Source organism: Podarcis muralis, chromosome 7 (assembly GCF_964188315.1).
Source record: "Podarcis muralis chromosome 7, rPodMur119.hap1.1, whole genome shotgun sequence".
NCBI classification, from domain to species: Eukaryota; Metazoa; Chordata; class Lepidosauria; order Squamata; family Lacertidae; genus Podarcis; species Podarcis muralis.
Window position 1 is genome coordinate 54,517,759 of NC_135661.1, and position 25,223 is coordinate 54,542,981.

A 25,223-nucleotide genomic window follows, 5' to 3' on the forward strand; every position below is an offset into this window, starting at 1 on the left:
ATAATCTTTCTCCAAACGTAAGCTCACACCACTCAACAATTCAATACAGTGTTAGTGCCGAGCACTTTATAGAATTAAATGAAACGCAGACATGCCATCAGGCGTATAAAATTAAAAAGACAAAAACACACAAAGGAAGTAGCATGTAGGGAGATCAGACTAAAATGATGCAACTTAATTCAGATTCAAATCGTTTTTAACAAAGCTGTTTCCTCCCATCTGCTTTCATAAACAGCTATAACATTTTCCTTTTGACACAAGTGGATAAAATTTGCCTCTGGGGTGGATTTAGTCTACAAATTGGACTTAACTTTGTCATTAGCGGACATCCAACACCAGAGGGCATCCACCACCTCTGTACTTGACTCCACAAACCAGGAGAAAAACCTCTGGGTATGTCTCTGGGCTGCTGGGGTAAACAGAGCTGGAGCTACCCGCTTCCTCTCTGCTTTTTCCTAGGTCACTTTGGGGGCCAAGGGTCACTTTAATTTTAAAGAAGAAAAGGGCATAATATATAAAGTAAAGCATTGTAAGTCTTTCCTTTTGTGGGAGTTAGAATATGAATCTGTAACCTAAACAAAATTATGAGCTACGGAAGGGGAAAGACACAAAACTACTGTTTTTCAAAATAAAGTTACAAACGTTTTAATGAAATTCATCATAACTTATCAGTTTATGAACAGCAGACTGCAGCGTATTAACAAGAGATGAAGGGGAAAGAGCAGGCCATTCCTCAGCATCGAGCCTTTCCACCATGGAACAAAACAAGAGGGGGCAGCAGTGTGGGGCTCAACTCCTCCAGCCCAAGAGACTAAGCTGCACAGGCAGGTGGTCCAGTCCCACCCACTCCTGCCTCAAGTCCCACCACAGTGAGGATGGAAATGAAGCAGGGCCGGGCTCATCACTAGGGAGTTGGTCCCAAGCACTGATGGTTGCCAGGGTCTAGAGATGCTGTCCATGGTTGGATTCTAACACAGCATTCCCATTTGCTGCCCCCTGCCCAAGGCAGCTATGTACACAGAAAGGCAGGGGGGCTGTGCCACAGCAGGACAGTCCGGTTTGCAATGTAGCCTGTAAGGCACTGAACATGGAGCACCCAACCCAACAGCCCCCTCCCTTACCTCCTGGAGAATTGTGGAGAGATGGACACCAAACAAAACTACCCGAAGTGGCTGGAGTGAGAGGCCATGGAGAGAAGACGAGCTTCAGGCGGTATGTGTGGCTGGATGAAGGGCACCACCCCATCACTCAAGGACAGCCATCAGGAGGTGCAGCTCACGGAAGGCACTGCCATGGCGGCCACTGAGTCCAGATTTGTTCTTGATGATGTTGCTGATGTTTTTCAGCTGCTTGTAGCACAGGCGGCATTTGTGAAGCCTGTCAATGGGAAAGAGAGACTGGGATGAAGGAACGGAGGGGCTACCATGACTGATCAACATCCACCAATATTTTATTAATATTATTTAGATGCCCTGCTCTTCTGCATTTTGCAACAAGAAAAATACCGAACTGTTAGATTCAGAACATGCTCTTGAAGCAGCAGCAGCTAAACAAAAGTAAAGAGTATGGTAGATAAACAAACAAAAACGTTCTTGGAAAACAGAGAAGGCATGTGATCAGTTTGGCCCAATGGGAATATAAAACCCACACCACAACTAAAAAGGTTTCAGTGCATACCTGCTGATTGCTAGCCAGTGCAGGGACACACAGCAGCAAGGCATACAGGCTTTACTGGCAGAAGCCAAATGAGATTTTCCCCTTCTGCACCCCCCCAATAGATAGAGGCAGTTGTGTGGGAGGGAGCCCAGATATTTCCAGCCTAAAAGCAACAAACTGGAACTGTTCAAGATTCTGTGGGGCAAGTGTGACCGAGCTAGCTGTGGGTTTCAGGTGTGCAAGGAGGCTAAATTGGTACGGGGGAAGGTTCTGATAGGATTTGCAACATAGGAACGGAAGCAACAGGGATGCCACCCTACCTCTCTTCTCTGCTAATGTCCACCCCCACGGATGGCGGCGCAGCAAGGATGTCTGTGATCAGGGGCAGAAACCTCTGCAGGATCAACTTCAGAGAAGTGCAGCCTGTCTGGACGTAACTGACAAGAGAACAAGGAGAATCAGAATAGGACAAACGTTTTCACAACTAAACCTAAAATGCAAGTGGAGAAGCAGGTGAAGGAGAAAGGGCAGAGCCACAGCAAAATCAGTTGTCCTTCCAGTTTCTTTTCTTATAAATCTGGATGCAGGAAGGCTTTTCTGCTGGGCACCCTGCATCTGCCCAGCAGGCTGCTTTTAAAAGCAATTGATATTCACATGAACTGCTTCTCACCCAGTTCCTCCTTCAAAATGCAACCACACTGCTGCAGGGATTTCTGAAGCACTTCCAAAAAAACCCCCACCAGAGCAGAATTTGTGTGTGTACACGCACCCCTGGAGGGGGTGACACAATTGTATATAAGCGTCAACACAAAGTGATGTACACATAGATGCTGCAACTACTAAGGTTTTGAAGTGGTTTTAATATTGGGGCAGAGGAATCACTCCCTGAAAACCACAGCTTGGTGGTTAGTAAAGCAAAAGAGGAAAAGACTCAACATCCAACATTCTTAGGAAACTCCTGCTTGAACTGCAAACTTCTCTTGTTGGATGGTGGGGCAGCCTGCTTTAGGATGGGCCCTTCTCAGTGCTTATTTCTGCTGATGACATCCCCTCATGATTTAAAGCTTCAAACATGACACCAAATTTGGGCAGAGGGGGAACCCTGCCCAATATAGAAGTGCACTGGGACCATGGCGACAGCAAAGTGGGCAATGGTCCCCTTCTGTTCAGCACCTGCAAAGTGAAGTTGTGATAAGCCCAAAGCTGGCAGGCCTGCTTCCCTGCTGGCCCACCTCCAGGCCTGCTCTCTGCTTGGGCAAGTCACAACCCCACTCCCTCCAAGAATAGGAAAAATGCACAAGACATGAACACACACAGGTGTGCAGCAGCTACTGCCACTTCATCAGGACCATCATCAAATGCAAGTTGACAAAACTCTAGCCACAGCTAGCCAATAAAGCACTTGACTGATCAGGCACTCTTCTTACCCAAGGACGTACATTTGTCAGAAGACTCACCTTTCATATTTGCTTTGCAGAAGTTTCTCTATCTGAGGCAAGATGACTGTGCACAGATCCAGCTTCCAAAGAGACCTGAAAAGAGAATACAGGCTCCAGAGAGATACCCCAACCCCTGCCCTGCAACAGCAAACCCCTCTGACCTGCAGAACACTCCAGAGACCTTAGCCAGAGAGCAGCTGCTGGTCTCCGGCTAGATGGACCTCATTCAGGACAAAGAAGCTTCCTTTGCTCACCCCAAGGCAGAAAGGAGCCAAAGGATGAGACAGCGGGTGACTCTCAGCCCAGGGAGTCCTCATGAGGGATCTGAGTTATGCCATGGCTCCAAGCTCAGCACAGGGCTAGCAGGTGTAAGCACCAGGTGGCACCACCAAGTCCCACACAAGTTTTCATGGGGCAGGACATGGAGGCTGCCAAGAAATAAGGCCTGGGATCCTGTGGGTAACTGTTGGCCACAACCTCCACTCAAGAGGTCAAGAGGCACTTGTAGGTTACCCAAGAAGGGAAGAGGATCCTGAGCCACATGGCAGAAAGCATTCCCTTGAGGCAGGAAAGCAAACTGGAACTCACGCCTTCTGGTTGACGATGTTCAGGAGGTCCACCATAACGGAGAGGTCGTTGATGGCCACTGCGGAGTCCACAGATGTCTGTGAAAAAGCAAGAGAGGCAAATCAGGATGAGGGCAAGTCTCCTAGAGATAGACATCATGAAGGCAAGCCAAGTGGTGGTAAAGCAGAACGTCTTCCAAGGCTTTCAGCTACATCTATACACAGCCTTTGGCAGAGGGGATCAGCCATGCAGGTTTCAGCCCTTCCATCGGACAAAAGTGTCTCTTTATACACAGCAGGCTATATTTTGAAAAGCAAATAGGAACAGGGTCACCTGCCATGATGATGCTCTCTTAGACAGGAAGAATTCAACCCAGGGAAGATCCTGCCTCAGGGGCCGTAAGAGCCATTTCTCATCCCGAAGCTCATCTCCAGACTAAGACAAGCACTGGCTGAGAAGCTGCCAGAACACACCAAGGCCCCCCAGGGGGCAGCCAGCAGACATCTTGAGAGGGAGCATCCCCTAAAGGCCACTGAGGCACTTGACAGACCACCAAAAATTGGCACAATTCTTTATGGGACTTCAAGGCTCATGCAAGTGATAGGGATAATGTGGCCATGGAAATGCTCCTTCTGAGTGGAGAGTAAGCAGGCAGCCTCCTCTAGTAGGAATGGCATCCACAAAAGAGAATGTGAATGCCTATTCTGAGTCTGTGTCACATCTTGAGTTACGGGGTCTCCTTGCAGGTCACAGTCCTGCCACCCACCCCACTGCTGAGAATGGTTCTGGGCTACCTCCTTGTCAGGTAGAGCAAGACTGTGTGGAAGCGCTCTCCTTCCAGCATGGGAAGGTGAGATGCTGCTGATTACACCATAATAACCAACTTGTGGAATGTATTCCTACTGCAGACTCCCCACCCCCACCCCAAATTTCAAATATTTTGGCCTGAATAAAGGGATGTGTTGGCTGCCCAAGGTCAGCAGGAAGAACAGGAGCCTTCTTAAAAGGCACAGGGCCTGCTCGCAAAGCAGCCCCTCTCCCCAGCTGGAGCAAAAGATGCTCATTCATCATCTGCATCTCTCTTGGTCAACTGCTAACAATGAAACTTCAAGCTTTTTGTATCCAAGCTGACAGTGGTGGGAGGTTTGAGATCTGGACCTGCTAAGCCCAAAGCCCCTGGCACTGTGCTGCTTAACAAAGGCAACAAAAAGGCCACTTGCCTTGATGTCTCCAGTGCTCCACACGGCCCTCACGGTGTCCAAGTTCTTGTGGCGGCTGGTAAGCACCACACACATGGTCTCGTGTCCCTTCCGGATTTGGGACATGGCCTCTTCATCCACAATCTCCGCCAGGTTTTGGTTGTTCACAGCCTGCAAGGACAGAAAGGAAAGGGAACTTGGCATTGATGGTCTAATTTGTAATGTATTACACACACAAACACATAAATTGTACCTTTTTGTATAGTTAATTACAGTTTTACTTAACACAACTAGAGGCAGAAACATTACTGTTAAAAGAATAGAACATATTAGGTCTATCACTACAACTGGAAAGATGGGGATGCTGGGCTGTGAATTCTTTTCTACCGTCTCCTTGATAAGATTACCTCTGATTTGTCCAGAATGGCTGGCTGGCTCTACTTTTTGTCTTGATTCGATCATACTATTTACTACCAAACCAAATCACTAGCCATACAATTAAATTATTTGTACCCTAGCTGAGAAATATCTAAAGTGTTTAGCCAGGGAGGGGATCTACTACCATCCAGGCTCTTGCTAAAGGCTAGTTTCTGATGTCCTTCCATCTAAACATTATCCCTTCTTTTGTGGACCAGTTTACCTGCGGGATTGCCTTACCCAATCTGTGACCTTTCGACCACTTTGATCTGTGGAACTGGCACTGTTACAAGGGCCACAATACAAAATTGCTACTTTAGTGCAGCAGCACCCACACTTTGGAACTCCCTGTCTCTTGACATAAAGCAGGCATCTTCACTGTCCCCTTTTTGACACCTGCTAAAAACTTCTGAAGCAGCCAAAGAGCAGGGTGCGCAGGACACGCAAATCACTAGACTTTCCTCCCTGCCCAGGCGACAGCCACTTGTCGTTCCCAATCCCTCTTCTACAGGGAAGAAACTTACTGGCAAAAAGTCAGAGGCCTTCAGCCCGATAGGCTCATTCCTGGCTGCAGGGATCACAGATGGCTCAACCTTGGTCTTGGGGGTCGAGGATGCTATTGGCGATCTCTGAATAGGGTCAGGTTGCTGTGGGAAGTGGAGATGGAGTCAGGGCAGACACACCTGGGCTGTAAGCTTTGATACCATATTTGCAACCACCTGGCTATACTGAGCACCACATACTGAGCACCACTGATCCTCTGTGGCATGTCAACAAAGGACTTGATGCATTCCTCCTTAGTTTTCTAAGCAGACCCACTAGAGGCTATTGGCAACTTCTGAGTGGTCAGCTCCAAGGCACCTGGAGCACTTCAAATGAAGTTAAGGATCAGGTGCAAGATAGGATCTGCTCAGGAAATCCCTGGGTCTCATCTTGCTCCCCATCCCACCTCCACCACATTTGGCTGTAAGAAAGAAGCTTGCAGGGAATTCCAACCACCAGAATCAAGATCTGCAGGGGAAGGCCTTTCAAAACCACTTAGAGGTTTTGGCAATTAAGTGATGTGTAATTTTTTTTACTTAAAAAGAAATGATAGTAATTAAAAATTCCTCCACTGAGCCCAGCCTTTCCCAATCTGGAGACCTCCAGATATTTTGGACTACAACTCCTTTACAAATAATGGGAGTCGTAGTCCAACACACCTGGAGGTTGGGCAAAGGCTGGTCTGGACTTCCTTGCTTAGAACACAGTGACAGGCCACTGCCTCTTTTTCGTGCTGCTAGAGCAGGGTTTCCCAAACTTGGGCCTCCAGCTGTTTTTGGACTACATTTCCCATCCTCCCTGACCACAGGTCCTGCAGGCTAGGGACGATGGGAGTTGTAATCCCAAAAGAGCTGGAGACCCAAGGCTGGGAAATCCTGGGATAGAGGCACCATCATTTCTGGAGCCAGGGTGGGGGGAAGCAGGAAGAGGAGAGGGCACACCAATGGATGCAAGGCACTTACATTCTCTTGGCTTGGCAACGGAGTCGGAATATCTGCCACTTGACTGAGCCTTGAGGCTTCTTTGGCAACCATGGGCTCTGAAGGGAAGAAAAACTATGTTTTCTTACTATCAAGACTGCACAAATAGTGGCAGCAGGCGAGAGCTCTGCCCTAGAAGTCAAAGACCCTGGGCTCTATGGCCCTGGACTCTATGGCTCCTGCCACTCCCACCCAAGACAGTCCATGGCTCTTTTGTGCCCAGGGCCAACACGCTGCCCTTTGGAGGCAAAGCTGAAGAATCCGAACTCGAGAAAAAGATAACTCATAACTTCCCCCAGCAAAGTAGACATTGTAAATGTCCACGTGAAGCCAGCAATACAGTAGATGTATGGAGATCTTCTCTGGTTCTTTCTCAATACTTGAAAAAGAAATCCCAACTCACCATCCTCTGGAGGTGCAGGAAAAGGTTCACTCTTGTTGGGTGGAGTTCGAGCTGAAAAAGACAAAAAAAATAAAGTGCCCAACCTTGCACTCCATTTAAGTTACACAAGAAATTAGAAGATCCTGTGGTGTCACCTTCATGAGTCTACAGCTTGTTTCCACTATGGCAGTAACACTTTGGCATTACAGGTAAAGGGATTAATAAATATTTCTCCCTCTGAGGAAGAAGTGGGTACAGTTATTCCTCTTCACTCCTTCCCACATTTCTTTTCAAGAGATAGAAACAACCATTCCATGTGCTAAAGATGCATCCTGGGAATAATAATAATAATAATAATAATAATAATAATAATAATAATAATAATAATAAATTTTATTTATATCCCGCCCTCCCCAGCCGAAGCTGGGCTCAGGGCGGCTAACAACAATCAAAATAATCCGACATTCTATGTCTATTGGGTAGACAAAATAATCCGACATTCTATGTCTATTGGGTAGAATTCAGACTAAGCTAGTTGTACTTAGGTTCCACTGAAATCAATGGGACAAGTTAATACTGACTTCAATGTGACTTATGTTCAGCTAGTTAAGTATGGCTCCAAATTGCAGTGTTTTGGTGTGGGGCTTTTTTGCTGGTGGGGGTGGGGGCAGTGTTAGTTATATATTCAGATGTAAATTCTCACTGTGGACTGCCCTCAGATGTATATGTACAAAGGATGGTGTGCAAATATTTAACAAACACATGTTGCAAACTTAGATGCTAGTACTCTACCTCTAAATGACTGACCATGCCAGAACACAATATTCAGTAGCAAGTTGTGAACCTAAGATTGCCTCTTGAAAGTCTTTGGAGGCAACGGTAAATTAAAACAACTGTGGGAGAGTCACATGCTTGTTCACAACTGCTACACAAATATTGAATATTACAAAATGGGGAAAACAGTGCAGGACACCTTGGTTTGCTTTGTGGCATCACACAAATTACTTCAGCAGCACTCACTTATGGGATTCTTTGGCTGGAAGATCTCATTGTAGTCTTCTGTGTTCTGGATCTCCGCTGTGGATTCCTTATCTTCCCTGTCGTCCTCACTGCTTGGACTGCGCCTCTCGCTCTCTGAGTTGTGTTTCATTCTGTCATTAAACCACAGATATAAGAATACCAGAACAGCCCTGAAGCCAATGGGGGCTAATAATAATAATAATAATAATAATAATAATAATAATAATACCCCGCCCATCTGGCTGGGTTTCCCCAGCCATTCTGGGAGGCTTCTAGTACATATAAAAATGTCAAACATTAAAAACTAGCCAATACAAAGCTGCTTTCATTCAGGTGTCTTCTAAAAGAAGAAGAGTTTGAATTTGATATCCTGCTTTATCACTACCCGAAGGTGTCTCAAAGCGGCTAACATTCTCCTTTCTCTTCCTCCCCTACACAAAGTTGTGTAGTTCTTTATCTCCTTGACATCTGATGGGAGGGCATTCCACAGGGTGGATGCCACCACCAAGAAGGCCCTCTGCCTGGTTCCCTGTAACCTCACTTCTCACAGTGAGGGAACTGCCAGAAGACCCTCAGAGGAGGACCTCAGTGTCCAGGCTGAACGATGGAGGTGAAGATGCTCCTTCAGCTATATCTGAAGCCCAGCATCCTATTTTCCCCTAAATGGCCAACTGGATGTCCACAAGCAGGACCTGAGAGCAAGAGCAGCCCTCTCCCTTCTTAGGATTCCCAGCAACAGGTATTCAGAGGCATTCTGCCACCAACAACATTGCCACCGTGGCTAGTAGCCATTGATGGCTTTATCTTCCACGAATTTGACTAGTCCTCTTTTAAAGCTATGCACAATAAAATAGGCAAACAAGTTTTTCTTAGAAAAATCCCCCAGAACCAATGGAGGGGACCACACAAAAACCATTGAGAACATCCCTTTGCTTTCAGTTTCCATCTCTCAATCCTTTGGCATACAGGGGCTGCCACCTCCCGCCCTCTAAGAGGAGTCTTCCTTCCTTGCCTTTGGGGTTTGCTGCATGTCGTCGTTGGCCTGTCGTAGATGCGTCGAAGGGAAGAGCCCGCAGGCAAGGGCTGAGTGAGAGGCTTGTCATCCCGAATCAGTCCACGGGTGCCAGGCCCACATTTTGTGACTCGGCTGAGGTCCACCACAAAGGAAGAGACTGTGCTTTGTGTGAAAGAAACACCAATCTGTGAAGAACAGAAAAGAAGTCATGTTCTGTGCAAGTCAACTTTACATCAGGTTTGCAGCCAAAGTGCTCTGGGAAGTCAACAAGAATCCACCCTGGCAACCATGTGAAGGGAACGGGAAGCAAACTCAAAATGAAAACTACCAGAAGACATGAGGAGGAGATGACTCGGGGTCCATTTGCAAGAGTCAGGGGCCAAGTGTGCACTAGGAATGGCCCTGCCATGCTACTGCCAGTGTCAGAAGCACAACTTGTGGCATATCCACTTGTTGCACCCATTAACAGAGCAGGAAACCCAAGTCCCTTCCTGCCCCTTCAGTCACTCACCAGTTGATTGTTACAGATAGACAAATCAGCCACCTTGCCCCAATTCACCAAGACCACATCAAAACAGCGCTCAGGCTCCCAGCCATACACTCTCAGGGTATCATGGCAGCCAGCATACAAGCAGCAGCCATCGGGGTTAAACAGCACACACCTGAAGGGGAGAGGGGAAAAGTGAATGTGCAGGTCATCCAGACACTGGTGCAAAACAAGGTGTGCCACTGATATTCCATGTCAGGAGATGGTCACAATCTCTGCTAGCCTTTAACTGCATGCATTCATTTCAGCCGCTTGGCCAAACCAGAGCTTGGAACTGAAAGAGCATTAAGAGTCTGGGATCCCCATAGCAAAGTCACACAAAGCAAGAACATGCCCTCATGCCTCTTGACACAAATCACTGCCCAAGTCTGATGTACCTGACAGGAGTGGCCTCCTCTTCAATGCAGCTCACCACCTGGAACTTCTCCAAGTCCCAGAACCTGACCGTTCTGCAAGACAGAAAAAAACACACCTATGTGATCTCCTAGGCCCAAGGCAAGCAGAAGTTAATCCAACACTTGATTATTCATTGGTCTTTGTTTCTAGCAACAGTCTGTGGTCCTAATAAAAATAAGGATGGAGCACAAAAAACAAACAGGTGTAGATGAGTGTCTGGGATTCCAGACAAGGAACAGAGCACTCAGTTACTCTCGTCTGTGCCCAGCAGAGAAACCAAGTGGGCTGCCAGAGGAGGGAAGCCCCCATATCTGTAGCTTGGGGGAAGAGGAACAGAACTCTCTTTTCCTCTTTTGACAGCCCCCAGCATGCCAGGAAAAATTTGCAGGCTAGTAGCTTTAACTGGGCTAACACACAAGGTTTCTCTAGCCATGATCAGCCAGTAGATCTGTGATAATGATGGCAACCTCATCAGAAACTCCTCAGACGTTCTTAAAATCACATGGCAGGACCTAAGAGCAAAGGTGTCCAGAGGCTAGGGCACTTTGGGATTTAAAAGGAAAACACAGCACTCTGAAGTGCCCAGAAACCAATTGGTAACCAGGGCAGCTCTGTAACAACCACTCTCTAAGGTCAATCCCAGCTGCTGTGTTATAAACCAAATAGTTTGTGAGCTATATAAAACACTTTCCTGTAATGACCGAGACCAAATATTTTATCTTACACAAGATGGTGCAGCAAATATATCTGGTGCAGTTGGGAAAAGGCACAGCTGCAGCAGTAGTACTGGGTCAAATATCACCCCTGAGCAGCAAACCCGTTCCTTCAGAAGGGGCGGCAAGACCATTCAGACAGATTTTACACCTACTCTCAACTCAACAGGCCCACTGTTCGTCTACACCCCCATTTGAACCTGCTTCAGTTCATCCAGCCCATTTATCCAGCATCATTTCAGAGACTCTATAGTCTCACCAAGGTTCAAGGAAGAAGAGAAAGAAGATTGAGAGCCATCAGCATATACCAAACTCCAAAATCTAGCATGCTGACATCTACCAAAAGCTTTGTCATAATTCAAACAACACGAAAGACTGAATTTTGGGCAAAGCATAGGCAATCTTATGACCTTGTTCTAGGTTCCAGAAGAGGATAATGAAGAGACCAGAAGGGCCTCCCTAGACAGGAAATTCCAAAGGCAAGCTGTTCCAATCATCACCAACAATTATTCCAATTCCACAAATGAAAATATAAGTATCTGCAGGAAATAATTGCAAGTTGCAGATGAGTCACATCACATGCTGTTGTCCCCCACTTGTTTCCCAACAAGATTTTACCTGTCAGAGCTACCAGAGGCCAACAGGTATTCATTGGGATGGAATTCTACAACGTTGACTGGCCCCGTGTGTCCTGTGAACTCGAACATGATCTTCCCAGCAGCCAGGTCCCACAACTAGATAGAAAAAGAACTTTAAAGCCTTGAGGTTGCCCAACCCCATTCCTGATTGTTTGGCACAAAAGAGCACCTCTTGGTGTGGCAAGCAGTCAAAACTGCCACAAGAAGGAAGGTGAATGCCAAAGGGGTCTGGCAAAATCAGACCAGTACCTTCACTGTGTGATCGTCTGCAGACGACGCCAGCCATTTGCCATCAGGGCTGAATCGGAGACAGCGGACAGCTTGAGTATGGCCCTGTAAAGGCAAAACAGACCCAGTTCATTCCTAGCAGAGCTTGGCACTCCCAGGATGAAATAATGGGTCACACACAGGAAACATGAAGGCTGAGCATGTCTCACAACAGCTGTCATGTTGTGAAATTACTATATAGAGAGAAAATACAACAGAGAAAATACAATCCCTTAGACTGCCTTTGCCAACCTGGCGCCCTCCAGATGTGTTGGACTGCAACTCCCATCAGCCCCAGCCAGCATGCAAAACATCTGGAGGGCACCAGGTTGGTGAAAGCTACATAGCCAAGATACAGCTTCAAACATTGTAAATATCACTTTCTAGTAAGGAAGGAAAATGAGATTGGATAGGGAAGAGCTTAATGATTTGCCAAGTACTTGGGCTCCTTTTGGAGGGAGGGGAGCCTTTCTCAATTCCTGTGAGGTGCAGCTGGCATGTTAGAGACCAGCTGAGGGCTCCATCAACAGTGGAAAGAAATCATGAACTTTGGAGGATAGGAGTTGAGCACAGAAAAAGGGTTTGCCTGGAAACGAGTCAGAGGGAGCTAGAAAGACAGGAGGAGGAGAGGTTGTACTTTGGGAAGAGGTGCAGGCGGTGCTATAGTTCCATGAGCCAGTGCATGCTTTTTAATTGGAGCACACTATTTTAAAAAATAATGCAAGGTGGATGTGAAGGTCAGTACCAAAGTACAAAAGGGATGAGAAGATATTAACTTGCAAGATTAATGGCATCAAGCCTCTCTGGGCACCTTCAAGAAGCAGTACCCAATGGATCCCTCTCCCCATTGGCCCTTCCTTTGGTTGGGTGGGGCCTGAGGGCTGGCAGCCACAGTAACTGGATTATCCAGCCAAAAAATGTAGACCCTGTTTATGTAATAGACGCTGCAAATTTTGTAAACTGCCCAGAACCTGTGGGTGGGATTGTCTCAATGAGCTCTCCAAACTGAAACACTGTAGCAACTGGACATGGAAGAACTCCCAGAGGCAGAAGGAGATTTGAGGGGTGCTCTGCAGACAAAATAATATGCTTTCCTTCTTACCTTGTACCTGAAGACGCAGCCCTTCCTCCTCACGTCCCAAAGCTGCATGAAGGAAATGGACAAAAGTTTTACAATGGCAACTTGGAAATGTCTTGAAGATCTTCCAAATCACCGGTCTCCAATTAAAAAGGTCCTGGGGTTGAGGGACATTTTCTAAGAATATGCAACTATTTGAATTTCAAAAACAGGATGTCAGCTGAAGTGCAGAACACACACAAATGACGTCTTGGGTGCACTATCAGTTCATAGTTAAAGGGCTGAGAAGAGCTCTGCCCACACCACTGGAAAGCGGCTTCTGGTTCATGAGAATATTGCTGGGCTGCATGAACAACTACTCAGACTTAATACAAAACAGCTCCTTACATCCACTGATATGCAGCCCTTTGGGGATCCTGCTGTTATGAAATACACGTGCAGGGAGTGAGGGAGACTCAAAAGTCTTACCTTAATGTTGGTGTCCATGGATCCTGAAGCTACAAAGCCTCCAAAAGGATGGAAGTCTAGGCTGCAGATATTCGCTTTGTGGCCCATTAATGTACGGAGAACTGGACGGGAAAGGGAGGGCAGGGAATTGAGATGCAAGCATGGTCTAAGAAGATGCAGGACTGATACAGTTTTTCAGTTCAAATCAGATTTGCTATTTCAATGGTTCAGTAAAATTCTTTTTAAAAAAATAATCTGGTTTAGAATGAAATCAGAAAATCATACAAATGTTTTAACGTTTCCCTGTACAGTCTCTTAAAATAGAAATCACAAGCATCTACCAAACACATCAAATTAAAAGTTGCTTTTCTATGAAAGTAATGGAGGAAAGATTGACTGCTGAGGTTAAGCACTATAAACATTACACAAATGGATAAATATTATTGGGGGAAATTATAAAGATCTGAGTGCAAACAAAACAGCTCTTCTTATTCATAGGGCTGGCATCTGAACAGTACCAACACCTCCCCCACCTAGGTGAAGGAAGAGGTCCCCTGCAGTTTTCAAAGTTGCGCATATCGTCCTTTCTTGTGTGCTTGCGCTGTCTCTCTCTTTCTCTGCTCTTTGCAAAGTAAGGGGCTGCTGGGCAACCTGAAAAGTAGTAGAAGAATTGGCTCTGAACCTACTTTTGGCAGCTTCCAGATCCCAGATCCGAATGGAGCCTGACTGGGACCCCGCAACAATCAGCTCTTCATTCGTATTAATCTTCACACTCTCCACGGGTGTGGTGTGACCCGTTAGACTCTGGGCAAAATGAAAAAGCAGTAGTGAATCATCTGAAGGTGGCCCACTCCACAGGAAGGCATGCAACAACAAGGACAGCTAGGATGTTTACACTCATCACACCACAAGTAGAGAAATGATTAGGTGAAAGCCATGTTCAAAGCCGCGGACAGACACTGGTGCACTAAGCACATCAACCAGAAATGCAGGTTTATGGCTAGATGTCTACCTGGACAAAAGTAAATTCCACTGAGTTCAGCAACTTACTCCTGTATAATGAATTGCAGCTCCATCAGCTAGCATGAAATGAAGCTGCATCACAAACTTCCCACAAACTATACAGTAGTACAAAGAACATCATGCTCTGTACTGCAACAGTTGAAATGCCCACTCTAGATTCAATTCTGCAGCACTAGTAAGTTACCATACAAAAAACGAGGGGCAGGGGTGGAAGAGAAGAGAAATGCCCTTTTGAAAAAGTGCAGGGGTTGGATTGGAAGAAAAATCATTCAAAAGAAAAACTATTTCAAACTGGCCATTGCTGTGGAAAGGGATACCACTGCAGCTTCTTGGCCCTTCCAAGTCAAAGGATTACACACATACTGGGATCTACAGCCACAGCTCCCAAGGCAGCCACTCATACAAGTCTCAATAGCTCAACTTAGCTCCTCATAGGTCAAAATACAGGGGGCAAGGTGGTGGTGGAGAAAATGTCTCCAGATCTGCATGAAAAACAAAGGAAGGACACTTGACTGAAACCCTGCTAATGTCAGATCCAACTACTTCCTGGTTTTTGAAGAGACCAGAATGTCATCTTTAGGCCTCGGTGATGTATTGATACATCGCCCAGGACCATTTTGAGGGCCAGAGTGCAATGGTGCCTTTACCTGGTGGTACAGTGGTACCTCTAGTTACAAACTTACTTCGTTCCGGAAGTCCATTCTTAACCTGAAACTGTTCTTAACTAGAGGTGTGCTTTCGCTAATGGGGCCTCTCGCTGCTGCCGCTGTGCCGCCGGCACACGATTTCCGTTCTCATCCTGGGGCAAAGTTCTCAACTTGAGGTAACTCTTCCAGGTTAGCAGAGTTTGTAATGTGAAGCGTTTGTAACCTGAGGCATTTGTAACTCAAGGTATCACTGTATATCCTGAGCAGCAGTGCCTGCAATTTACCGCTGGGTGAAGGTGCCATCATGCTCTGTCCCTCAAACTGAGGGAGGAACAACCCACAAGGCGCCAGTCAATGCAACTTGTTCTTCCCTCAGCCCTTTGGCCTTAACTGCACTTTACTTTGACTCACTTAGGTGTATCTAGCCAAATTACCGAAAGCACAGATTAAAACAAACCTCCCTTCTCATGTTTGATCCAGTATAGAAAGGAGGGTGGCTAAAGCTAATGCCAGAGGTTGCTCCCTGACTCACCCTGCCCACAAGCAAAGAGAAATTAGCCAATCCTTACCATAATGCAGTTCGGCTTGTTAATTGACCAGATATTAACTCGACAATCATCTCCACCAGTTGCAAGGAGCCGACCTGAGCTTTTGCCCAACACAAGTGAAGAAACATTGCTGCTGTGAGCAGTGATTTCTTCTATACAAAAAAAAGCAAACACAGACATGAGCACATTTTATCACCACATCTCTCTCCCATTACAGCCCCACACAAAAATCAATACATTTAAGCTGGCATTTACTGATGAGGCATACGCGAACAGGTACACATATCTGGTATGTATTGTAGCTTTTTAAGCTAATTATTCTATGTCCACTTGCCTGAATGTAAGCCCTTCTGGCCATAGTAAGATTTTTTAAATATAATTTGACACAAGACACTAAGTCATCAGCTAAGCAGCTGGACCAGGTACCTGACTCCAAGTCTGATGCTAGTGATCAGGGGAACGCTGAAACCCAAGCTGTCAAGCAGGAGTGGAAGACAAAATTGCAGGCACTGAACACATCCCATTTATAAACGCAGAAGAGTGGACTTCACTTACGCAGCTTCCAAGCTGTCTTGGTGGCAACTGCAGCTGCCATTGCAGTGATTCTCACGCAGCTACAGAAAGCAGTCTTCTTTTCTCTCCCAAAGCTCTGTTTTCATCAGCATGTGTGGGGCTCAACCCCCCAGATACAAGGTTCAAGTTTCTGAACTGTCCTGCAGCAGTCAAGGCAATGGCACTTTTATTTTTAAAATATAAAGATGTCTCCTAGGCTTATTCAGTGGCCTATTTCTTCCAGAATGCAAGCAAAATCCCAGGAAGCAGTCAATAAAGTTACCTAGGAGGAAAGTGTTCGTTTTAAACCAGTTCAGATAATACAGCAGAAAAACAAACTACATTAAAATAGAGCTTAGCAGGTTTCTTCATTTATCATTTTTTTATAACAATAACTTAGAACAGGTACAGTTGTACCTCGGAAGTTGAACGGAATCTGTTCGACTTCCAAAACGTTTGGAAACCAAGAAGCTCCTGCAGCCAATCAGAACCCACGGAACCCACGTCGGATGCAAACCGAAATACTCACGTCCGGGTTTGTGGTGTTTGGGAGCCAAAACATTCGACTGGCAAGAAGTTCTACTTCCAAGGTATGACTGTATTTCCAGAATTGGGCTGCATACAGTATTAGTCCTCCTCAGAGTATACCCACTGAAATTGATGAACATGACTAAGTTAGGTACATTAATTGTACTGGATATATTCCAAGTAGTACTTGGCTGGATACAACCCAATTCTGTTTTTAAACATGGAATGTAAGTGATCAGGAACTCCTACTTTTCTGTGTATCTTCCAATAACAATAAAAGGTACTTTTGTCATTACACCAACGAGCAACAAATTAGAGCAGACTTTGACAACTTGGTGTTATTCAGATGCTTTGGGATACAACTAGCACAACTATTGGGAGTAGTGTAGAGACAGACAGTGGGGCACAGAATTGATCCTGAAAGTAGGATCCCTAAAACTGAGAGGTGGCCTTCAAAAATACACTTTGTTCACAGCCTGCCTCCAGGAGGGAGTTAAATCTTGTCTGCATGCTCCACTCCTCAATTTACTGTCAAATTTCCACCCACACATGTAATTTCTAGATTGAGGATTACTACCCCATTGTACAGAACTGATGAACTGCCTCTGTTACAGGTGGCATATAATACTTATTCCACATTGGTAAGAAATCAATATTTTAGTGTGGTAGGGCCCACACTTTCACAGTACTGTTTTTGGCACCTGCTAATAGCAAGCCTACCCATGTATGCAAGATGCTGACACATATTTTAATCATTTTTTGTTTTTGCTTATTGCCAACCTTAATTACTTTTCAATGTTTTAAAATATTGCCTCTGTTTACTAATAACTGCAATGCTTTATTCTTTTTGTAGAACACTTCGAGCTTTTGCTTTTCTAATCAAGCAGCATTTTATGAAACAAATAAATACGTGTGTGCTGCATCCCTACAGGTGTTAGTCAGGATGGAGTTTTTATGGGTGACATAGGCGAGATGATCTCAGCCAGCTTCTCAGAAGAGCCTGGATCAGGCTAAAGGCCTATTAAGACCCAGAAACCAGATCTCGCCCCCCCCCCCCCAAGAACCCCACAAAGCAGCGCACGAGGGCAGCGTCCCTCTCCCAGTCAGCACCTCCCAGCCACCGGTGCTTAGAGCAAGTGACTCAAATCCGAGGGAGCCACCCGACCTTGTGAACATTCCCACCCCCACCCCGCAAAGTGCTGCGGGCAGCAGATCCCATTCAGCCCCGAGGAAACCCCTTCTCTTAGGCCAGCCAACTCTTCCCGGGGAGAGAAAGATCCCACCCATCCACCTCATGCGGTGCTCGGAGGAGAAGCAGCCCTCTCCCCTCCGGCGAGGCCTGGCCGGGACCTCCGAAGCACACACCGCCGGACAGGCGAGCACCTGCTCGGAGGAGGGAATGTAAACAGGCCGGCCCGGCCCCGGGTGGCAGCCCGAAGGCCTTCCCGGGCCAGCCGCCCCTCCAGGGAGGTTTCGGGTGGGGGCTGCTGCGGCTACCCACGGCCTACCCCGAAGTGAGGCCCGTCTCGGCCGGCCTTGCTTGTCTCCTACCCGCGCGCTCCTCCGTCTGAACGGCTCTCAGCGCTCTCCGCCTCCACCACCCGCTCCCATCCCCCACCCCGATTGGCTGCCGCTTGACAACCGGAGCCCTGGCAACTCACCTCGACCTGGCCCCGCCCACCTTTCGTGCCCCTGACCAATCACGTCCGCCCCTCGAGCCTTCAGGCTCGCCAATCAGCCCATAGCCCGCCTTCCCAACACAACTGAGGCCCCGCCGTCGTAATTTGTTTTCAGAGCCCGCCTCCACCGGCCCGACTGGCCAATTGCTACGAAGGCTTCGAAGAACGGCGGGGGAGAGGGAGGGAGTTCCTCTGATACATATACTATAGACTGAAGGAAGGATGTAGAGTCGCACGCACTGCGCAGCTCCTGGGTTAACTTGAGATTTTTCGTTGCAGGCTTTGCTAGTCGGAGAAGCCGCGTCTGTGCTGCGAGTGAGCGCCGATTTGGGAAGAGAGTGGCGAGCAGGCCCCTTAATTAGCACGGTCTGTGCTGCAGCCTGACGTGATAGAAATCCACAAAATTATGCATAGCGCAGAGAAAGTAGTTTTTCTCCCTCTTCCGTAACGCTAGAAATTGACTGGCACACTCTTCTCTCTCATATACACACATAAATTCTTTCACTGTAGTCTAAGCCGTTTAACTGGTCGGAATTTTCAAAACTCGGAAGCTTCGTAGTCACACCGGGATTTGGACTACTCTACATTTAATGATCTGCATTCATGTAAGGGAGCTTCCGAGGCTGCACAGGGGCAGCCAATCGGTGCAAAGTATTGTCCTTTTGCTCCCATCAACCTTTGCGTCGCGGCCCACTTTTCGCGTGAGGCTTAGAAGCCGCTGCCGCTCCCTCCGTTGGCATGTCGGTGGTTTTCGTGCCGGAGAAACTCCGAGGCAAGGCGGAGGTGAACCAAGAGACGTTGCAACGGGTGAGCGAAAGGGACGGGCGCCATAGAGAGAGCGGAGGGGAGCGTCGCTCACGCAGCCTTGTTTTTAACTCCCGTACGCCGCCATAGGAAAGGCAAGAACGTCGGGAGGCGTCAGAGCGCCGCTCTACCTTCCTCTCTCTCTGGTTTCCTGGCCAGGTTCTTTGTATTGGGTTAGTTAGTTAGTCGATTAGAACCGGAAGTGTCTTGCAATTTCATTCCCCGCCTCTTGCAGGCTGCGTGAAGATGGTCCGGGCTGCTTAAAAGCTGAGAGCGTGACGTCATCGAGCCTGGTCAAGGAACGCCCACTGATCCGCCTGCGCATTAGGAAGGGCAGTGCACTCTGTACATTCTCAGGATTGGCCGAAATCAGTGGCTCTGCGCAGATCGGCTCCTTCACTCTCCTCGGTTATGATTGCTTAGCGAGAGGCCATAACCAAGTACAATAAAAAGCGGTACACTGCCAGAAAGATGACTAAAACAAATGAATAGCATAGTCTGCGAGAATATCCTATACCTTTTGCAGTACAGTAATAGTAAACTCTTAACGCTACCAAAAAGAAAACTCACCCTTTAATATTTAAGTCTGTAAGTTGACGACTGAATTATTTGACATTCTTTTAGTACCGGATATTCTTCACCCACCACTTTAATAATCTGAAATCAGGGGTCATCAGTAGGACACCTGTGGGCACCATGGTGCTCTTAAATTGTTCCCTGGTGCCTTTGAAGCCTCTGACTACCCACACACTGCCTCCTTGATCGTTAGATGGTAGTGCACAGTCTATAAAGCATCCTCACAATTATCCAGTGTAATCGTTAAGTAGTTGTTCTTGAACAAGTTTCAGTAATATGCAGTTGATCCAGTGCTGTTGTGACTTTCAGCTGCTTGAAGAAAATGACCAGCTGATTCGATGTATTGTGGAATATCAGAATAAAGGAAGAGCTGAAGAATGTGTGCAGTAAGTAAATTCAATCTAAGAGTCGCCTATTAGGCATTTTTCAGGACTTCATTTTTGTATTTGCTTGATTAAAGCAAACAATCAAGTAATTGTTTAGAGAGCTTGCGTGTCTCATTGCAAGACGTGGGTTTGAATAAATCTCATTGGTCCTGAGCAAATTTACAGGGGAGGTGAAGGAGAATTGAAATCAGGCACATTGTTGCTGAAATAAATGCAATTAGTCTGTAAAACACAACCAGACTGTGCAGGGCATTAATGAAAATCTTGTTTATTTCGCTGAATTTAATGTGGGAGGTAATAGCTTACAGATGTACCGACCCCTTCTTCTTGGCAGCCCTAGACTTCTGAAAGGCCATTGTAATAGTGGCTGTTTTATTTTTAATTTCTTTTCTAATAATCCCTAACATTTCCCCCTTTTGCTGCCACTGCACAAGCTTGATGATTTTATAGAGCTGTGTACCACAACAGCAAGATCTTCCCTGGTTAAACACTGCTAGTTCAGACTTCATCAGTGTGAATGTAAAGTTAGAATGATGTGCTCCAGTGTGCATCATTGCCCACTCATCTATGCCTTTGCAGGAATTAAGTGATCATTAAACATCATTAAACATGGGCAGTGTTCTCGAAGCTACCAACATGAGTTTGACCAAACTGTGGGAGGCAGTGGAAGACAGGAGTGCCTGGCGTGCTCTGGTCCATGGGGTCACGAAGAGTCGGACACGACTAAACGACTAAACAACAAAACATTGACTTAATTAGTATTTTTTTAAAAAAATTCCTTCAATTTAAAAATAAAATACTATCAGGAACAGGGGAAAGAAGCTAAGAAGATTCAAAAATATTATTGGCTTCTTATTAATTAACAACTCTTCCCTTCCCTCTGCTTTCTCAAGTAAAAAGTGAGCAAAATAGAGAGCTAAATCCTACTGTCACTTATATGCTGGCTGCCAGAGCAATTCTGTTATTTCAGTTGCCGTAAGGAATCTCATTCTTCTGTTTCTCTGTTACAGACACCAGCACACACTGCACAGAAACCTGATTTATTTAGCTACTATTGCGGATGCATCTCCCTCTCCAAATGCAGGGAAGACTGTTGCAGACTGATACTGTGCTCCTTGGCACACTTGTGAATCCTTGAAGGAAATGGGGAGTGAATCTGGAAGATCCATTAGTCCCCTCCTCTTTAAAGGAGAGGAATAAATCCAGCACCTGATGGAAAGCCAGCTGAATTGTGCTTCCTTAACAGAACACATTCCTGCCTTCATTTCATCCTCTTTGCCATCAACTAGTAAATGCCATTTGCTTTATCCCCCACCTTGGGTGCAAAAGGAAAAATGACATAGTGCACTGCATATTCCTTCAGCTACAATGTCACTGCTTAAAAGGTCAAGGTTGATGGGTATTATTATCAACATTTGCCATTGCCTCAGAGCATCAGTTCTCCAGGTGACATTACATTCTAGCCCAGTGACCCATGAAGAAGGTTGGTAAAGAAGGGGTACTTAACATTTTTACATTAAAATCTCATTCCGGATATGGTGAAAAGAGCAAGAGATTATAACAATGTGGTGGTGTATGCAGTTACCTGTTAGTGCTTGGAAGAGAGAATTGTCACATGCCTACTGACAAAACACCTCCTTTTGCCTCTTATTTGTATGGAATTAAACATTATCACTCATAAAGGGCACTGCTAAGCTTTGATTACTTTAATGTGTATTCCTTTTCTGTAGTAAAAACCATATTGATCCTGATACATACATGCAGTAGAGGGAAAAATAAAGATATTTCAACTGGCTGTTTTGAACCACTTAATATTTTCAGATCAATCCATATCTCCATAGTTCTCAGTGTGCTTTTATAAAATATTATTTTCTTTCCCTCCTGGATTGCTAACGTTCTAGCAATGTTTTAAATGTTTCTTGCTAGTACTTACTGAAAGATTCTAGGCAGTGAACTGAGGTTTTCCCCCATGGATTCTAAGGGAAAGGATAGCTGGTATCGTAGCTTAGCATGAATTATTTTCCCCAGCCAATGCCCTCCAGGTGTTTTGGACTAAAACTCATTGACTCCAGACTATATAGCTGTGCTATCCAGGGTTCATGGGAGTTGAAGTTCAAACTGTCTGAAAGGTTGCAGGTTGGGTAAGATTGCCTCAGTAATAACACTTTATGAATGAGTGACAAAAGAGCACCACAGCTGCTTTGGAATGCAGAGGAGCTGGTGCATTGCTGCTTTTCACTTAGAATCATAAAATTGTAGAGTTGGAAGGGACCTCAAGGGTCATCAAGTCCAACCCCCTGCAATGCAGGAATCTCAACTAAAGCATCCCTGACAGATGGTCATCCAACCTCTGCTTAAAAACATCCAAGGAAGGAGAGCCCACAACCTCCCGACGGAGTCTATTCCACTGTCAAAACAGCTCTAACCATCAGAAACACCCAGAGTTTGCTTGCTCAGTTTATAGCTCCCTTTTATTATTGCTTAAAACTACTTTCCTTGTTTGCTGTAGCCCCAGCTATCTCCCCTGACTAGGCAAAGTAGCTGCTGCCAGAGCACTTAATTGTAAAAGAGGACTGTTGGCGTGGGGGATTTCTCTCCTTTCAAAAAAGAAAAGAGAAACCTAAAGCTATACAATGTAAAAGGAGCATAGTGAGTTGATGTGAAGTAGTAACAGCAGCTCATTCTATCACTGAAACTGGTGGTGCAAAGCCTCTCCTACTACATTTGCACTGCTGGTGGAATGGACCCCTGCCCCCTGGACCAGGAGTAGTATAAAATGGGAGCTCTCCCCCAACCATGCTTATTAACTAAAAGTTTCTAAGTTATGTTTCCAGTCTATGGTAACAAATGACAGCATATTGATACAAAGGGTTTTCATGTTAGAAATTGTTTTTACTCCCAACTTACAATGAAGGCCACTACACAACACACTCGAGCCAGAGGCAAAGCACCTGTTAATCCTCTCCAAGATGAAGGGAGGCATTCTCTAGCCTCTGCCACTGGCCTCAGGGCCCTGGGAGGCTGTCCATGGCAGCTGTGCAGTTCTTTGCAGCACAGCTGTAGGATACAGCCACACAACAGCTGCATCTAGAATGAATGCACTCTTCAGCAATTCCATATCATTTGGTATCCTGCAAGTGGAGCAGATCCAGGTATTGTAACTTAAAACATACATTTTCAATGTTCTTTCTAACTTTAAACATTACTTTCTGGAACTGCTGCTAAATTCACATCGATTGCACATGATAATGCAGTGAGGTACCCCAGGCAGAATGCTGTATTGTAGCTGGGCAATCAGACCTGTTCTAAAGCAGAGTGAGGCAAGAAGAAGACTAGTACCTGACTAGTTAAGGCAGTGGGATCAAAGAACATTCTGCCATTTTGAATCATGAATTTTCTAATAATTTTCTAATAATAAAACCAAGACTATTTGTCGCAAGTCTGTTGAGTCTGTTAAATTTGGATGAGGACAAGGGCAGAAAGATGGTGGAAAGCGAAGACTTAAGTGTACAGAATAGTTGGTGAGGTACTGCTTACATGCTTACATGGTATGGAACTTAAGTGCTATAGATGCCCACATACTTAAATGAAACATCAGTACAAGATGCTACACGGGACAGGTTGGATAGGTTTTGAGGATATAGAGTGCCCATATCAAGCCTTGAATGAGGCAGTGAGACTTTGATGTGTCAATAGGAGTTCTAGATACTCATCAATGCTGGTCAAAAATTTCCTTCCTGAAGCAGAGACTTATTCTTCCTGCTCCAGGTCTGACATCTGCAAAAGCTTTGCCACACTATTTATAGACAGCTGTTCTTGCAATCATCTATATTCCTGTCCCTCACCACTTGTGCTGTTGCATTATGGGACCAGCTATAGTTCTGACACCAAGCACACTAGTTACCAATGCCTAGGGGGCAGCCTTTCAACTGAATGCTATCCTATCAGTCCCAGCCAGCCCATGTGAGTTCTAGTCCAAAACATCTGGATGAGACAGGCTGGGCGAGACCTATAGACAATATACACAATGTCTGCTAGGTAGTAAAGCTTGGGTTAGGAATCCAGATACATTTCCATTCAGAAAAGGTGTCCACATAGCATGTGTTTAATACCCTACACTCGGTAGTATTAAGACTGTAAGCCAGGCAGGGCCAAACTTTGGCCCTCCAGATTTTTTGGGACTACAATTCCCATCATCCCTGACCACTGGTCCTGTTAGCTCCCAAAACATCTGGAGGGCCAAGTCTAGCCATGCCTGCTGTAAGCATAGAGAATACTAGGGACTGAAGCTGGCTTAGCCTAGGTACCATGTCTAAGGGCTAGCTCAACAAAGAAAATGGATTTTGGGATGGTGTAGGTGAGGTTTCTAATGATCTCTGCAAATGATCCCACATCAGTTCTACACCCACATCAGAGCAGGAGCTATGGGACTTTTGGTTTCATGTAGCATTGTGAATACACGCTCCTTGCTATGACTTCATACTTGGTAAGTTAACACTGAAAGAGGCACCTGAATGAAAATCACTGGTATCAAAGTTACACTATGTTAGCAGGCTGGAACCCACATGCTTTTGAGAAATTCAAGCAAGTACTTAATCCTTAATGGCACAGGGAGGGGAGAAATCAGTTGCGTGTCAAGCAGAGGGAGCTTCACAAATGCAGCAATGTTTTAAGGCACAAGAGCCTCATTTTTGTAAATAAGTAAAAGAACGAGGGATCAAAAGTGAGATAATATAACAGTCTTTATGAGGGGATTCCGCCCCCCGCCCCCAATCTAGACAGTGTTCTCTATCATGCTGTCTTGGCAGTAGTGGGAAAAGAGCTGGAGAGCACTTTGTTCCTGCCCTGGAGGCATCTAGCAGCAAGGTATTTGTTTCCGTACTGCAAGGCTCTTCTAAGCTCCAGAGCAGCCTTCTGCAGCCTGGTGTGTTCCAGCTGCTTGGGTCTCCAAGTCCCATAGGCCCAAGCCAACACAGCCAATAGGAAGGGATGTTGGAAGATGTAGTCACCAGGTTGAGGAAGATTACACAGAGACGATCAAGTGTTGGGTATTAGTACTGAAACAAAGGGATGGTGCCTGCTTTTGCAAGGCCAGGATTCAACAGTTCCTTGCAAGGGGCCTGCCTCTGTCCAATAAGACTTTGGATTTTCTTTCCCTACCACCACACACACAAGA

The 25,223-nt window shown here is 46.0% G+C and overlaps 2 protein-coding genes across 5 annotated transcripts; one reads left to right on the plus strand and one right to left on the minus strand.

Moving 5' to 3' along the window:
- Window positions 1–629: 629 nt before the first annotated feature.
- KATNB1 (katanin regulatory subunit B1) lies at window positions 630–18,232 on the minus strand. 4 transcript variants are annotated; one of them, XM_028739379.2, is made up of 21 exons: window positions 18,111–18,223; window positions 16,604–16,725; window positions 16,078–16,357; window positions 15,544–15,674; window positions 13,991–14,108; window positions 13,326–13,426; window positions 12,882–12,923; window positions 11,762–11,845; window positions 11,493–11,608; window positions 10,143–10,214; window positions 9,730–9,880; window positions 9,216–9,403; window positions 8,204–8,334; window positions 7,205–7,255; window positions 6,784–6,860; window positions 5,803–5,925; window positions 4,883–5,032; window positions 3,684–3,760; window positions 3,114–3,188; window positions 1,977–2,093; window positions 630–1,377 (listed from the first exon to the last, which is right to left on the minus strand). In XM_028739379.2, exons 3-21 carry the CDS (start codon window positions 16,115–16,117, stop codon window positions 1,245–1,247), a joined length of 1,977 nt encoding a protein of 658 aa, XP_028595212.2. In that variant the 5' UTR covers window positions 16,118–16,357; window positions 16,604–16,725; window positions 18,111–18,223; the 3' UTR covers window positions 630–1,244. The 4 variants fall into 4 exon arrangements, with proteins under 4 accessions (XP_028595212.2, XP_028595211.2, XP_028595213.2 ...); XM_028739378.2 differs by lacking the exon at window positions 16,604–16,725 and having other exon boundaries at window positions 18,111–18,232; XM_028739380.2 differs by lacking the exon at window positions 16,604–16,725 and having other exon boundaries at window positions 18,154–18,173.
- Window positions 18,233–18,929: 697 nt separating this feature from the next.
- SS18L2 (SS18 like 2) lies at window positions 18,930–21,842 on the plus strand. The gene is made up of 3 exons (XM_028739385.2): window positions 18,930–19,088; window positions 19,971–20,047; window positions 21,058–21,842. Exons 1-3 carry the CDS (start codon window positions 19,020–19,022, stop codon window positions 21,149–21,151), a joined length of 240 nt encoding a protein of 79 aa, XP_028595218.1. The 5' UTR covers window positions 18,930–19,019; the 3' UTR covers window positions 21,152–21,842.
- Window positions 21,843–25,223: the final 3,381 nt, after the last annotated feature.

Excerpts from the sequence above, each read along its gene's own strand:
- KATNB1 (XM_028739378.2), bottom strand. The coding sequence starts at position 16,117 with ATGGCAGCTGCAGTTGCCACCAAGACAGCTTGGAAGCTGC. Across the intron at positions 9,881-10,142 it reads GAGGAGGCCACTCCTGTCAG|GTGTGTGCTGTTTAACCCCG; the intron begins GTACATCAGACT and ends TCTCCCCTTCAG. Across the intron at positions 5,033-5,802 it reads AGGCCTCTGACTTTTTGCCA|GCTGTGAACAACCAAAACCT; the intron begins GTAAGTTTCTTC and ends CTGTCCTTGCAG.
- SS18L2 (XM_028739385.2), top strand. The coding sequence starts at position 19,020 with ATGTCGGTGGTTTTCGTGCCGGAGAAACTCCGAGGCAAGGCGGAGGTG. Across the intron at positions 19,089-19,970 it reads ACCAAGAGACGTTGCAACGG|CTGCTTGAAGAAAATGACCA; the intron begins GTGAGCGAAAGG and ends TGTGACTTTCAG. Across the intron at positions 20,048-21,057 it reads AGAGCTGAAGAATGTGTGCA|ACACCAGCACACACTGCACA; the intron begins GTAAGTAAATTC and ends TCTCTGTTACAG.